Raw genomic sequence first — 12,870 nt, 5'->3', positions numbered from 1 at the left:
TCCATCCGTAGTATCGCAAACAAACCACACAGGCGGCTATTCTGAACAAGTTTACTTTATCAGCACGTTGGCCGCATGTTATAAAAAATAATATTTGTTAAATGTCAAGTAGATATAATAAATGATGGAATTTACCGCTGCCAGATCAGCGTTTAATGGTGACAGTGGTGAGTATTTGTCACAAGCATAAAAAAGCATCAGTTAAAATCGTGTTTGTGGATAATTTTAACACCTAGGCATGATGCATGCATCCAAGCCCATTCGAAGTGTTGAAATACTGCTGGAGGCTGGAGCTCAGGTGGGTCACGGTCACGGCACAATTATTTAGCAGGAGCATTGGAAGTTAACTACAACTCCCACCGTTAACGGCAACACGTCACAACTAGAACCGAAACAGAACAGACCACGTGATTCATACACTGTTTTTCTAAACACACCAGAATTTTTTCTTTAGTTATTTAGTTAGCGACAGTGTTTGGTTTATTTTTCTCTACCATTTTACTAAAGCGGAGATGGAAGTGGAAACGGCACGACCTTATTTTTTCGGGGACATCGGTAAGTCAACGCGTATTTGCCGCTATGTCCGGTCTGCAGCGGCGTGTCGCCCTGTTTTGATTATCATATTTCACACCATAGTGCTCTTAATGCCATGCAACTGTAGTCAACGACCAATAAACATGTTTAATATAGCCTTAAATACAGTCTATGTCACATAGCCAACCATGGTAATATATAAACTATACAAATAATAAATCGAAGGCTTATATGACCAATATATTATGCCTAACAATACATTGTTATCGCATATGCTAAAATTATTACCACAACACATTATCCATGAATAAACCAGTGGAAATGATCTGTTGTTACTGACTCTTGTGGTTGTGGTTTTTCTGTGTATCAGGTTTCTGGTCAGAGAGGACAGAGGTTCATAAGGCTGCATGTCAAGGACAGGTGTCAGAGCTGCAGAGTTTGATCCAGAGGGGAGCTTCGGTGAATATTGTGGCTGTGGACTCCATCACTCCGCTCCACGAGGCGGCTGCGAGTGGACAGACACAGTGTGTGAGACTGCTGCTGGACGCTGGAGCTCAGGTGGCAGTCACACACACACTGTTCTTAAAAGGGTCCCAGACACAAGTGTATTCTGAGTCCTGACTTGGGCTTTGAAATGGGGTTTTGTGTTGCAGGTTGATGCCAGGAACGTGGATGGCAGCACTCCACTGTGTGAAGCGTGCTCTATCGGGAACTTTGAGTGTGTGAGGCTTCTTTTGGAGTATGGAGCAAAAGTGAACCCCATGCTGACCTCTCGTACCACCTCTCCTCTACACGAGGCCTGCATGGGAGGTGGGCTGCTTCGGTGTACACTGTAGAAGTGTATTTTATTTTATTGTTTTATTTCAATTTAATGTTATTTTATTTATTGATTTAAAATTTATAGTTATCTTATTATTAGAATAATTACCTTAATTCAGAGAATGAATTATTTTAATGATGAGTCGATGGTTGTTTTTATTTTATTTTTAAACCACTTTATTTAAAAACAATTTATATACAATGCTAAAAAAACATTTAGAGAAAGAATTTAGGAGTTTTTAGGATTCTTTTATTATTTTTACATTTTATTTTATTTACATTTTAAAAAAAATATATATAATCAGTATTAGTATTATCAAAAATTATTTTATATTAAGATTTGTTGATGTTTTTTTATTACAGAGTATTAATTACTTTCATGATTATTTATACGTTTACAATTTATTTAAAATATAAAATTGAATTTATATCAAATAAAAAAAAAATTATAATGTGTTTTATTGACATTTTATCATTTCTGTAGTATTACAGAAGCTGGTTTACATGTAGGTAAAACGTAACTTTATAATTAAAAAAATTCTTTTTTTATATAATTATTTTATATTCACATTTTGTTTAATTGTTTTTATTTTAAGAACAATAATTATTTTCACTATTATGAAAATTGTATTTGGTTTTGTTGTCTTTTGTTTATATAGTATTTTTTATAAATGCCTAGAGTATGCATTATTTTGATGATTATTTTATTGTTTTAAAATATAATTGTCAACCCCCCCCCCCCCCCCCCCAAAAAAAAAAAAGATTAAAGCATCTGTATGAATTGTATACATTAATAGAGTAAGAATTATTTTGATAAACTGATCTTTCTGAGTGAACTTGTGGACTTGTCTGTCATTTAATATGAGAATATTATGTTATGTAGGTAATGCAGATTGTGTGAGGCTAGTGATTGCTAAAGGAGCCAGTCTGGAGGCCTATGACCTGTACTACGGTACTCCTCTACATGTGGCATGTGCCAAGCGACATCTGGAGTGTGTCAAAGTGCTACTGAATGCAGGTAAAACCAGATTCAATGAACCATGAGATTGTAAAGAACTCTGTCAGCCATGCAAACGCAGAAGAATGTGCCTCTAAAGAAGGTCGTTTAGATCTGAAATCACCAAAGTAAAGCTTTAATCATGAATCATTGTGTGCAGGTGTGCAAGTAAATGCTGCTAGGCTACACGAGACGCCCTTACATCATGCTGCCAAGTCCAACAATGTGGATATGATTGAGCTGCTGGTGGAGTTCGGGGCCAACATTTACGCCCGAGACAAATATGACAGAAAGCCAGTCGACTACACGAGGCCAGATACGTCCTCAGCACAATATCTTCAGCTTTATGAGAGTGAGTGGAAAACAAAACTGCCTTGTAAGGAAATGAAATTACATGACTTACCGTAATCTGTGTTCTGAAATGGTTTACATTCATTTAAGGATATGATATATTGTTTACATTCATTACTTAATAGGTTAGACAGACTGTATGTACAAGATTTCAAATTTTAAAATGTAATTTAAATCTGAAACCATTTTAAAATGTAAAAACATATTCGTTGTGTTATAGAAATAAAATATCTTACATTTAATATTCTGCACTGTTTTGGTCTCCTGTCAAATAAAATAAAATAAATTTAATATAAAATTTTGATGGAAAAAATATATTGTAATAAAAGATTTCACATTTTGAAAAGTATCGATTTTAATGTAAATGAAAAAACTATTTGTTTAATATTTTGCACTGTTTTGGTCTCTTGTCAAAAAAATAAAAATAATATAATTTCTAATTAAGTAAAAAAAATAGTCACTAATTAAAGTTTTAAAATTGTAAAAAAATCAGTTTTGAAGTTTAATATAAATTAAATATTTTATATTTTTATGATTTTTTAAAGTAATTTAAAAGCAAAACAGTGTTTTTATAAATAAATAAAAAAGATCTAATAAAAAAAAAAGTTAATGTAATTTTTTTCTTAACGAGAAAGACAATATAGAAAGTGTCCAGCAGATGGTGCCCATGGCTTAATGTACAAGCTGTTGTAACCTACCTTTTATGTGTTATATTGTTTTGAATGAGGAAGAATCAGTTAAAAGTTCAGTTTAGATTTAAGATTCAGATTTAAATGTTCTTAAAAAACAATATATATACATGATATATATATCTCATGTTAATGTTACATGTCCTGGTTGTAGTGATGCTGCCGCTGTGGTTGTATTTTACGATGGCTGCAGGAGTGATTCACAGCCAGGTCTGCTGCCTAGGTGCTGCTCAGGATGTTTTGGGTGTGATGTTATAAACAACTACCTGAAGTTTATGATGATGAGATTAAAAGTTAGATTCTGGTGTAGGTCTGGAATCCATCATTAGTCTCATTCCACAGGCACTTTCGCGACCCAGTTGAGTCCAAACACAACACAGCAGTGCCTCTCTTCAGAATGTAAACCAGATTCATGCGAAACCGTGGCCTAGGAGCATATAAATATTTTCCTGAAAATGACATTCAGAGGCTAAAATTAATAATGCGAGAATGCAAACATTTTGATTTTGTGTATTGAGTGATATGACAAGAGGTTGTGATCTTGAGCGCGAGACATTATCAAGCGAGAAGGTTTTATCTCCTGCAATTTTCACTTGTATTTGTTTTTATTTGGTTTCTATGGAAGGCGAAGTCAAATGTAAGAAAAATGGAGGGTGGCCATACCAAATAGTTACCACAGTTGTCATCATTGCCTCATTTACATGTTCTTTCTCCTCCTGTAGCTAAATGCAATCGGTAGGAATAGTGTTAGCATTGAAATGTTATTGAAGTGTTTAATACTGCATTATACTGTTTTTGCAGGTAACCCTCTTTCTCTGCAGCAGCTGAGCCGTATCGCCCTGAGGACGCTGTTGGGCGTCCGAGCTGTGGATGTGGTGGTCAAACTGGATATTCCCAACCGTATTATCAGTTACCTCTTATACCAGTGAACCCTTTCTTTAGAAGTTCACAGATACCATGGAAGTACGTTTTACCTCAGATGCAAAACAAACATATGAAGCACTGAAATCTCTCGAAAAATAAATATTAGTTATATTGGCACTTAAGAGCATTAAAGGTGAATGATGTAAAAGTTAAGTTTAAAGGTTGCTTGTAAATGAAAATTCTGTCATTATTAACTCAGTTTCATGACTTTATCCCAATGGGGTCCAAAATAACCTTTAGTCCCTACCAGTGTTGGGTAAGTTACCCAAAAAAAGTAATCCACTACAAATTACTAATTACTGCTCTAAAATTGTAATTTGATTACATTACTGATTACTGCAAGTAAAAAGTAATCAGATTACTAATTACTTTACTTTCAAGTTACTTTGAAAACCTATTAAACCTACAAGGAAAAAAAACTACAAAAAGTGAAACTCAGTTCTTTCCATAATTTAATATTGACTGAAAAATATTACAGAAATATGAAAACTTGAATTAAAGATCCAATGCATTTCTATAACTTAACATTCTTAACATAAACTTGCCTAACAATGAAAACTGTAGTCTTTTTAAATGTATATACAGTATGTCTTAACTACATATGGGCTGTCGTTCCATGGAAGCTTCTATTATTACAAGTCCAGATGTCTGCGGTTGTGGAGACGTATTCCAAACGATCGAATGTTTTTTTTTAGTTCATACTCCATATCCGTATAGGGCTGTCACTTTTCGTTCGAAAATCGATTGCACAATAGATCGGACCAACCAAAAAAAGTTTCAAAAATGAAAATAGGGAATCGATTTTGACCAAACTATTAATTTTACATTTACATTTTACAATTTTAATTAAACAATTACACAAATATAGATGTAAAAAAAACTCGTGTTGGGGCTTAATTTATATCATCTAAACGCGGGTTCGGGCTTGCGCACCGGTTTGTGAGGTAAATTAATATTAATTGATAGGTAAATCGATTAGCGCGAGAAAGATGTGAAATGGATGCTGAGTAGGTGTAACGGAGGCTTGCCTCTGGCGAAAATAGGTTTTGGTTGCACCACCAACTAAAGCAAAGTTCTGAGGTGTGGAAAAGTTTTGACCATGCTTATAATGAGAATAATGAGTGAATAATCACCATCAGTGAGCGCAGTAACGCGCTGAAGACATCTACAGTGGATTCAATCATTTTCCTCCACAAAAACATGTTGACCTAGCCTAATCTCTGTGAGTAAAGGTTTTTCAAATGATAACTATATATTCATTAAGGCTTAAATGCATATGCGTATTTACGCTAATGTTCGCATTATTCTTTTATTAATGTCATCTGATATGAGAAGCAAACCCGGCAGAGCCTTTATCTTAATTTCGTTATTGCCAAATACCATATCTTAATTTAATCTGTTAAAAAAGATCGTTTTTATTGGTGCGTTGGTTTATTTATAGGCTAAATGAGTCTATGTCTATTTAGAGTGCTGAGATACGATGTTACAGAGGACTTATTTTATTTCTTTATTCCAACTTCCAAGTGGTCTACGTTAGTTATGAATAAATTATGTTAAAACATGTATAAATGACTCATTGTTGACAAAAGGCAAAAGAGCTGTGCGTGTATGCGCACATCTGAATGTCGGGCTGCGCTCCACACTGGTTCGGGGTTTAAAAGGCTGTCAATCAAAATGTACTTCGGGCTCGGGCCGAAACCTGTCGAGCTTCGGTCCTGTCAGGCCTAACTTTTAAGGCCCGATTACAGCTCTAAGGCCAATAAATAAGAAATATTGCTGACTTGTGCGTTTGCGCTCTCGTTCGTCCGATATGTGGCGTTGAAAAAGGAAACCTGTCCAGAAGTTACCTTCCCTCCCGATCTTAAACAAAAATCTCCGTCCATTTTAGCAGCACGAGTTCTCCAGTAATTCATTAAAGCGCATGCTCAATAACTGACGCAGCCGCCCCAAAACGTGATTAGAAATGCATTTAAATTTATTTACTTTAATATTTTTTCGTAGTACTAATACATTTGTAACGCAAGTAACTTAATTTTATTGACATCAGTAACTGTAATCAAATTACATTTATTTTAAATGTAATGAGTTACATTACTGCGTTACCACGAAAAGTAATTAGAATACAGTAACGCGTTACTTTGTAACGCGTTATACCCAACTCTGGTCCCTACTCTATGAAGAAAAAGCGCTGAGATATTTTTAAAAATACCTTCATAGGGAGTAAATGACAGACTGTCCTTTTAAGTAACAAGCACAACAGATTACATGAATAGGAAGCACTTCTTAATAGCACTTCTCAGCAGAACAGTCTATATTTTGTTGTAAAATATGTTGTCTTAATGGGTCTGAGGTGAATTTAGGACTGATGGAAACCATTATATGTACACTAAATATTGCCGGAAAAAAGAGCAGGAGATAGAGACCCAAAAGAGAGGAAACACTTAATCTGGCAGCTGTCTACATTCAGGAACTCCTCTGACCACTAAATTAAGTCCAGGGAAACTTTTAGTCGCTCAGACAACGGACACTATGCACAACACACAGCATTGCTGGAAACGAGCATGTTAACATCCTCATGCTCATATTAGAGATTCATTGTAGGAGATCACAGCAGCTACAACAAAGTCTTATTGATAAAACACCGGCATTCGTTTTATGACATCAAGCACTTTGAGTTATACCACCGTTTTGCCACATTCATTGTCCGTGTTCCGCTATAGTGACGCCACAGTGACACTGAAAGAAACCAGTTTACAGCTGTGTTTTATTGTAGTGCTGTTGTTTTAGTTACACCGGTTGTAATATTTTACAATTCAGGTGAAGGATTTAATATAGTCTATATGTCTGTTTCCTTATACTGTTTTTTTTTTTCTGAATTGAGGAAAAGATATTAAGATTGCATGAATTTAACTGCTGTAATTTAATTATTTAAGTTAATCAGAATATTCTGCAGGAAAATGCATCAGGCTGGACTTGATTTGATGCATTACGATTTGATTGGGTCTTGAAATGTTGGGCTTTAATTTTGTATGTCTTTTATTTAATATAATGTATCCTCAATTTGGACGCCTTGGCAAAAATATAAGTCTTTTCAGATGCAAACAAAGTATTATTTTCATGAAAGATAATGATAGCAGTTCTAAAATTGCATTGCATGCACTTATGAATTGCATATGCAGATAAATTACAGCATGCACACTACTGTTAGGGGTCGGTAATGTTTTGTTTCTGAAAGGAATTATTACTATTATTCAGCAAGGATGCATTAAATTGATAACAATTGTATATGTTTATAACAATTATAATTATTAAAAAAAAATGTATGTATCTATGTATGTATGTTTGTTTATATATTGATAAAGACAAAGGTTTCTTGAGAAGCAAATCAGCATATTAAAATGGTTTTAATTTACATTTTAAACTGTAAAAATAAATAAATGCAGCACTTGTTCAAAAATATAAAAAAGATACCAACCCCAAACATTTGACAGTAGTGAATGTATGTAAAGAAGGTTTTAACCCTATACAGAAGCTTCAGTTTATCATTAGACAACTGTCTTATTTCAAGCCAAACGATTTGTTCCAGTGATTTGTTTCATTCATTTCTAATCTGCCTGTTCAACTATTCCTTCCCTCAATTAATCGAAAGGGTGTCAGGATTCGTTTTTTGAATGTGACCCACAGTTTTCCTAGTTCTCTTTATCCATCTGATCCCTTCACATCCCGAGTTCCTCCTCCGGCCTCTTCTTATAAAGTACAGAATGTTCTATAAATAGCAGCCAGACCAGAAATAGAGTGAAGTCCACTGAACTGGAGAAATCCTCTTCCTGTGCACGTATCCCGAGCCCATGAGCACTGGATCTGACCTGAAGCTGAGCAGCGGGGAGCGTTGTTATTAGAGCGCTAACCCTCTTCTCATATCAAGCTTACAGAGACACGACAGCTGCTATTGAAAGAATGCTGCTCTTTTTCTTCTTATCTGACTCACATCTTCAAAAACAGCCTTTAGATGATTGTTGTTTCATCTTCACCAGTCTTAATTGTTTAAAGCAGATTGTGGAATTCATGGATGCTCTGTAGAGAACATGCCAGTGATTTTTGGCTTTTTGGTTGGTTATTCCAAGGCATGAATACTTTTCACAAAAGCTTAAAAGTATTTGGTGCTATAATGTTTGCTGTTATACTGTTCAGAAATATCTTATGTTTGTTTAAGATAATTCAGTTCTTGTGAAGTAAATATTTACTAGAAGATTCTGTCTGTTGTCCTCCGTCAGGATATTCCATGGTAAAGCCATAAAACAATTAGCATTCTTCCTCAATGAGAAAACAACTGAATTGACATGGATATTGTTTGAATCCTATTTTAATATGACTCACTGTGATTTTGGTCATTTACAGTGTATGCAAGTGAACTATATATCGATTTTCCTATTTTATTTTATTCCTATTTTTTCATAAGCATTCCCACTTATTTCAATGACAGTTACATAGGCTTTTTTATAAATTGTTATCCTATAGTGACCAATATTATAAATGACCAATATTATTTTATTCACAAGCATTTTGATTTATTCAATTTTCATGGCTGGTTTTATGGATGTATATCAACAGTTCAGATTTTAAAATGAACAATATGTTGACATCTAAAACTGCTAATTAACTTATATTTTCTTTTCTTTTTTTCTTTTATTCCCCCAGGCCCATTCCTCAGTGCCATATCTCTCCATTGTCACAAGGGGGCTCTGCAGATTTTGTTTAAACAGTTATTCTTTTCTTTGTTTGTAGACAGTCTTGCTTCTTTGTGACCCAAAGAAGGCCTCTTTGCGATTAAACACACCTGATCATATTCTGATCACATTCTTGTCCCACTGACCTATGATTGAGCATCACATAGTAGAAAAGAAGACTTCAATTTTACAGAAGCTTGTGGCCCAAAACAGTACATTTTTACCCAACGGGGTTTATATCTCCGTCTGCTCCTCGTAATCATTCTTTATTCTGCTTGTTGCTGTTGTGCTCCTGCATGTTGCCACTCAGCCTTTTCATGCAAGAAAAATAGCACACCTGATTACACAACCGAACGGCTTTTGTGCTGGAACAAAGGTCTGCATAAAAAAAAAAAAAAAAAAACTGCTTTAGAAGACTGTAAAAGACGTGCTTGGACAAAAAGATAGTGACCCAAGGTTGGAGGAAAAGCAGAGGAAGCAGATTCTGGTTCTGAGATGGTCCGCTTCTTGTCTTTAAAGGCTCTCAAGCACAAATCACCTCAGATCCACTCAGGAATTCCAACTCGATGAGAAACAGATGTTGTGTGTATGAAGCGCAGCCATGAAAGCCAAGCTCAGCTCAAAAACTGCACGCTCCACTCACACACACACACACACACTAAAGACTCAGTTAAGACCAAGTTCTAGTTGTGATAAACCATATTGTACCCAAGAAATGTTTACATGACCTAGTTTTGTTACTTATTATTCTATCATTGTATTTTCTTATAGGGAATCTTTCATAAAACTAGTTGCAGATTCAAACGTTGTGCTTTGTTTTGGAGGTTACTGCATTTTTTGTGCCACAGATGGGAGTTAATTACATGGCAAGATAATTTGTATAATGACGAAAGGCTACAGGACAGAAAAAGTTGCCTGAATCTTTTCATCTTGGTTGCTTGTCATTTAGCAAAAAGTGACTTAAAAGTCAGTAATTGCAGAGACAGCCCCCTAGAGCAATGCGGGGTGAAGTCCTATCTAAAATCAAACTGGTCTGTTCATCTGTTTTTATGTACTGTCTCTGACTCAGTCTAGAGCTGAAACAACAGACGAGACTCAATCAAAGAGTTTTTGTATATGTCTAGTCAGAAAAAAATGTGTTTCTGTGCAGCTGAGAGCAGAAGCAGTGTCGGACAGACTGCACACACTACACTTCATCTGTCTTTGTTTCCCCTTCTCCCCGAAATGATCATACCATCTGTGTGATTTTTTTCTTCTAAAGGGACTCCCTCTATTGGATATTGAAGTGACACACCACATACTGACCTCAGCAACTTTCCATTTTAGCTCCTCTCCGTCAATACGTGATATTGATTTTCTGAATACACTCCAGTTTTTCCAAAAGTAATTTCTTTTGGGACAATATATTGACTTCTGCATCCACTTACTATTAATTATTTTTGTATTATAAAAAAAAACAAAAAAAACATGGCAGTTCTTTTTAATGGCAGTTGCGTGGCTGGTTTTATGGATTGTATGTCTGATATTCACATTTTTAAATGAACAATATAACTATTTATTATTATTTCATTTAATTTCATTTTATTTAAATGGCGGTTGCATGACTGGTTTTATGAATCCCAGTGATTCACATCCTAAAATGAAAAATATATTCACTTCTACACCCCAAATTAAATCTCAGTATCATGGCTTTAAATAATTTTTTACCAATTAACAACCCAATATAATAAATATAATTTTTTTTTTCTTCTGTTGCGATGACGTTTTGACATCACACATTGTTGGTTATGATGTGGTTATGATGTCTTTTGAAGAAAAACCCTTTGGCTCCAAAACGTAAAGCTGATTTAGCGCTTCCTCATGTCTTCACGGGTCACAGCACATGTCACACTGAGAACAAAGGCCTCACATAGACACATGCACATGATTTCTGTTTTCATCTTCCCCTGAAAATGAATTAAACTGGTTAAAATCATTCGAGGAAACCAATCACCTGACTGCACATCTTAAATGTATTTATTATTTGCCATAGTGTACTATTCATTCTTTGTGTTTTACAGCCCCCTTGTTTATGTGTTGATGGCGTTTGTCTGTGCTTTTATTTACACTGTGGCTCAAATCTCAGTCTGTCATTTTTGGATCAACCCTCAATTACATGCTTGCTTTGTAGTCAGCATATTTGGGGGAATTTCTTTTCTTGAGGCATGAAAAGGCAACACTAGTCCCATCCAAAGGCATGCCTAACCACTTATATGTTTTACATTTTGTTCTCCATGCACGCAAAGTGAATTAGCACACATTAAAATGTATTCAAGGATTCAGGCTTTCTAACCATATGCAGTCATTTGAACAGCTTGAGTTTGGGTGCTTGAAGGCAATTTTTTGCGAGACGGCTGAGTAATGATAGCGGACTATATTAGCACATTGGTGCCATCGTAGAGCAAAACTATTTGGTTGTATAATCAGTTTCAAGGTCATATTCGCCACAGGCTCAGTTACTGTGAATATTTCATTGTTGATCACATGCTGAAAAACAAAACAAGAACAGTATGTGCTCCAGGTAGCTTCTTCTCACTCCTTCAAACTGACAATTAGCTGTCTGGCCTTGTTGGTAATGACAAGGTGTGTCAGCAGGTTGAGTAGTTTTGAGCTTTGAGATTGCATGCTACCGCTGTCGCCGCAACCCATCTGTCCTACAAATCTGGCTTTTCAAGTTCACCCCTGCCTCTTTGCCTCTTTTCGTCAATGGGATGAAGCAGAGCTGTTTGGGAGGTCAATTATACAACACTTTTTGTGTGACACAAATACTTTTATTGGTTTGTTGATGTCCCAGATCGTATGATCAGAATGTGATGTGTTGTAAATCTGCTTCTAATTGAAAGGTGACACTAGGCAGTCATTTTTGAGGATCATAACATACAACAATACTGTTTGTACTTTGAACATTAAATACCTTAAAATACATTTTGCTTAATGTGCAATACATAATGGAGCATGTTACAAAATGTTGTCTTCACAGCGCAATGCACTTAACAGATGAATGCACAAATATATATTTTTTTATTGATCTGAGTTGTGAGAGTTGAGACTCGCCTGTGCTTGTGTTCAGATATATATGGTCTGTAGGCCTTCTGGTTAGCAGGGTCATGCTAAGTTGAAAGAGGAGTTGTGTTGTCTGATAGGAAATGACACTTTTTTTAGACTTGCTGCAAGCTGTTTGTTGCTTCTTCAGCGTTCTCCATCTGAACAAGTTTGGCGTGAAAATGGTACCACTTCAGCTCTAGGTAAACATTTCCAGACTCTCAGACACAAGCTATAAAGTTTTATGTTGTTATGGATATATTTTATTCTTAAACAAATAACGCGGAAATAAATAGACCCTTTGGCGTTCTCACTGAAATTCATGATTTATAAAGACAGACAGACTTTAAGCTATATTTGAACTGTATGCATGCCCGCCTGAAACATGCACACCAACAAGTTGATTTAAGATCAACCAAATCGGCATGAATCAAAGTCTTGCCTTGTGCATGGCACAGAGTTGTTTAAAAGCTGGATTAGCACTGAGATAAGAGATCTCTATAAATGCTGCCTTTATGCCAAGCTGGCAAGAAATAAGTCCACCTGAGAAAGGCCATGTCACTCAGTCTGGACCTCAGCAAGCTTTTTATATGAGCTAATAGGCCTACATTATAGTGTAGCAGAGTTTATATGTGCATGTATTTGAGTGTTTTGTGCATAAGTCATTTGATGTATTCAGAGATGGTAATTCCAGATTTCATTGCATGCATTCTTCTTCTCACAGCTCACCACCTTTCTGTGGCTCACT

General features: G+C 35.5%; 1 protein-coding gene across 2 annotated transcripts; it reads left to right on the top strand.

The window, feature by feature from the left end:
- Nucleotides 1-12: 12 nt before the first annotated feature.
- Nucleotides 13-7,641, top strand: asb13a.2 (ankyrin repeat and SOCS box containing 13a, tandem duplicate 2). Of its 2 annotated transcripts, none has more exons than XM_052554424.1 (6): nt 13-167; nt 905-1,092; nt 1,188-1,344; nt 2,237-2,371; nt 2,511-2,702; nt 4,192-7,641. In XM_052554424.1, exons 1-6 carry the CDS (start codon nt 122-124, stop codon nt 4,317-4,319), a joined length of 846 nt encoding a protein of 281 aa, XP_052410384.1. In that variant the 5' UTR covers nt 13-121; the 3' UTR covers nt 4,320-7,641. The 2 variants fall into 2 exon arrangements, with proteins under 2 accessions (XP_052410384.1, XP_052410385.1); XM_052554425.1 differs by lacking the exon at nt 13-167 and adding an exon at nt 258-555.
- The last annotated feature ends 5,229 nt before the right edge of the window (nt 7,642-12,870 follow it).

Source organism: Carassius gibelio, chromosome B4 (assembly GCF_023724105.1).
Source record: "Carassius gibelio isolate Cgi1373 ecotype wild population from Czech Republic chromosome B4, carGib1.2-hapl.c, whole genome shotgun sequence".
NCBI classification, from domain to species: domain Eukaryota; kingdom Metazoa; phylum Chordata; class Actinopteri; order Cypriniformes; family Cyprinidae; genus Carassius; species Carassius gibelio.
The sequence above is the reverse complement of the archived record's forward strand: the minus strand, read 5'-3'. Positions and strand labels throughout refer to the sequence as shown.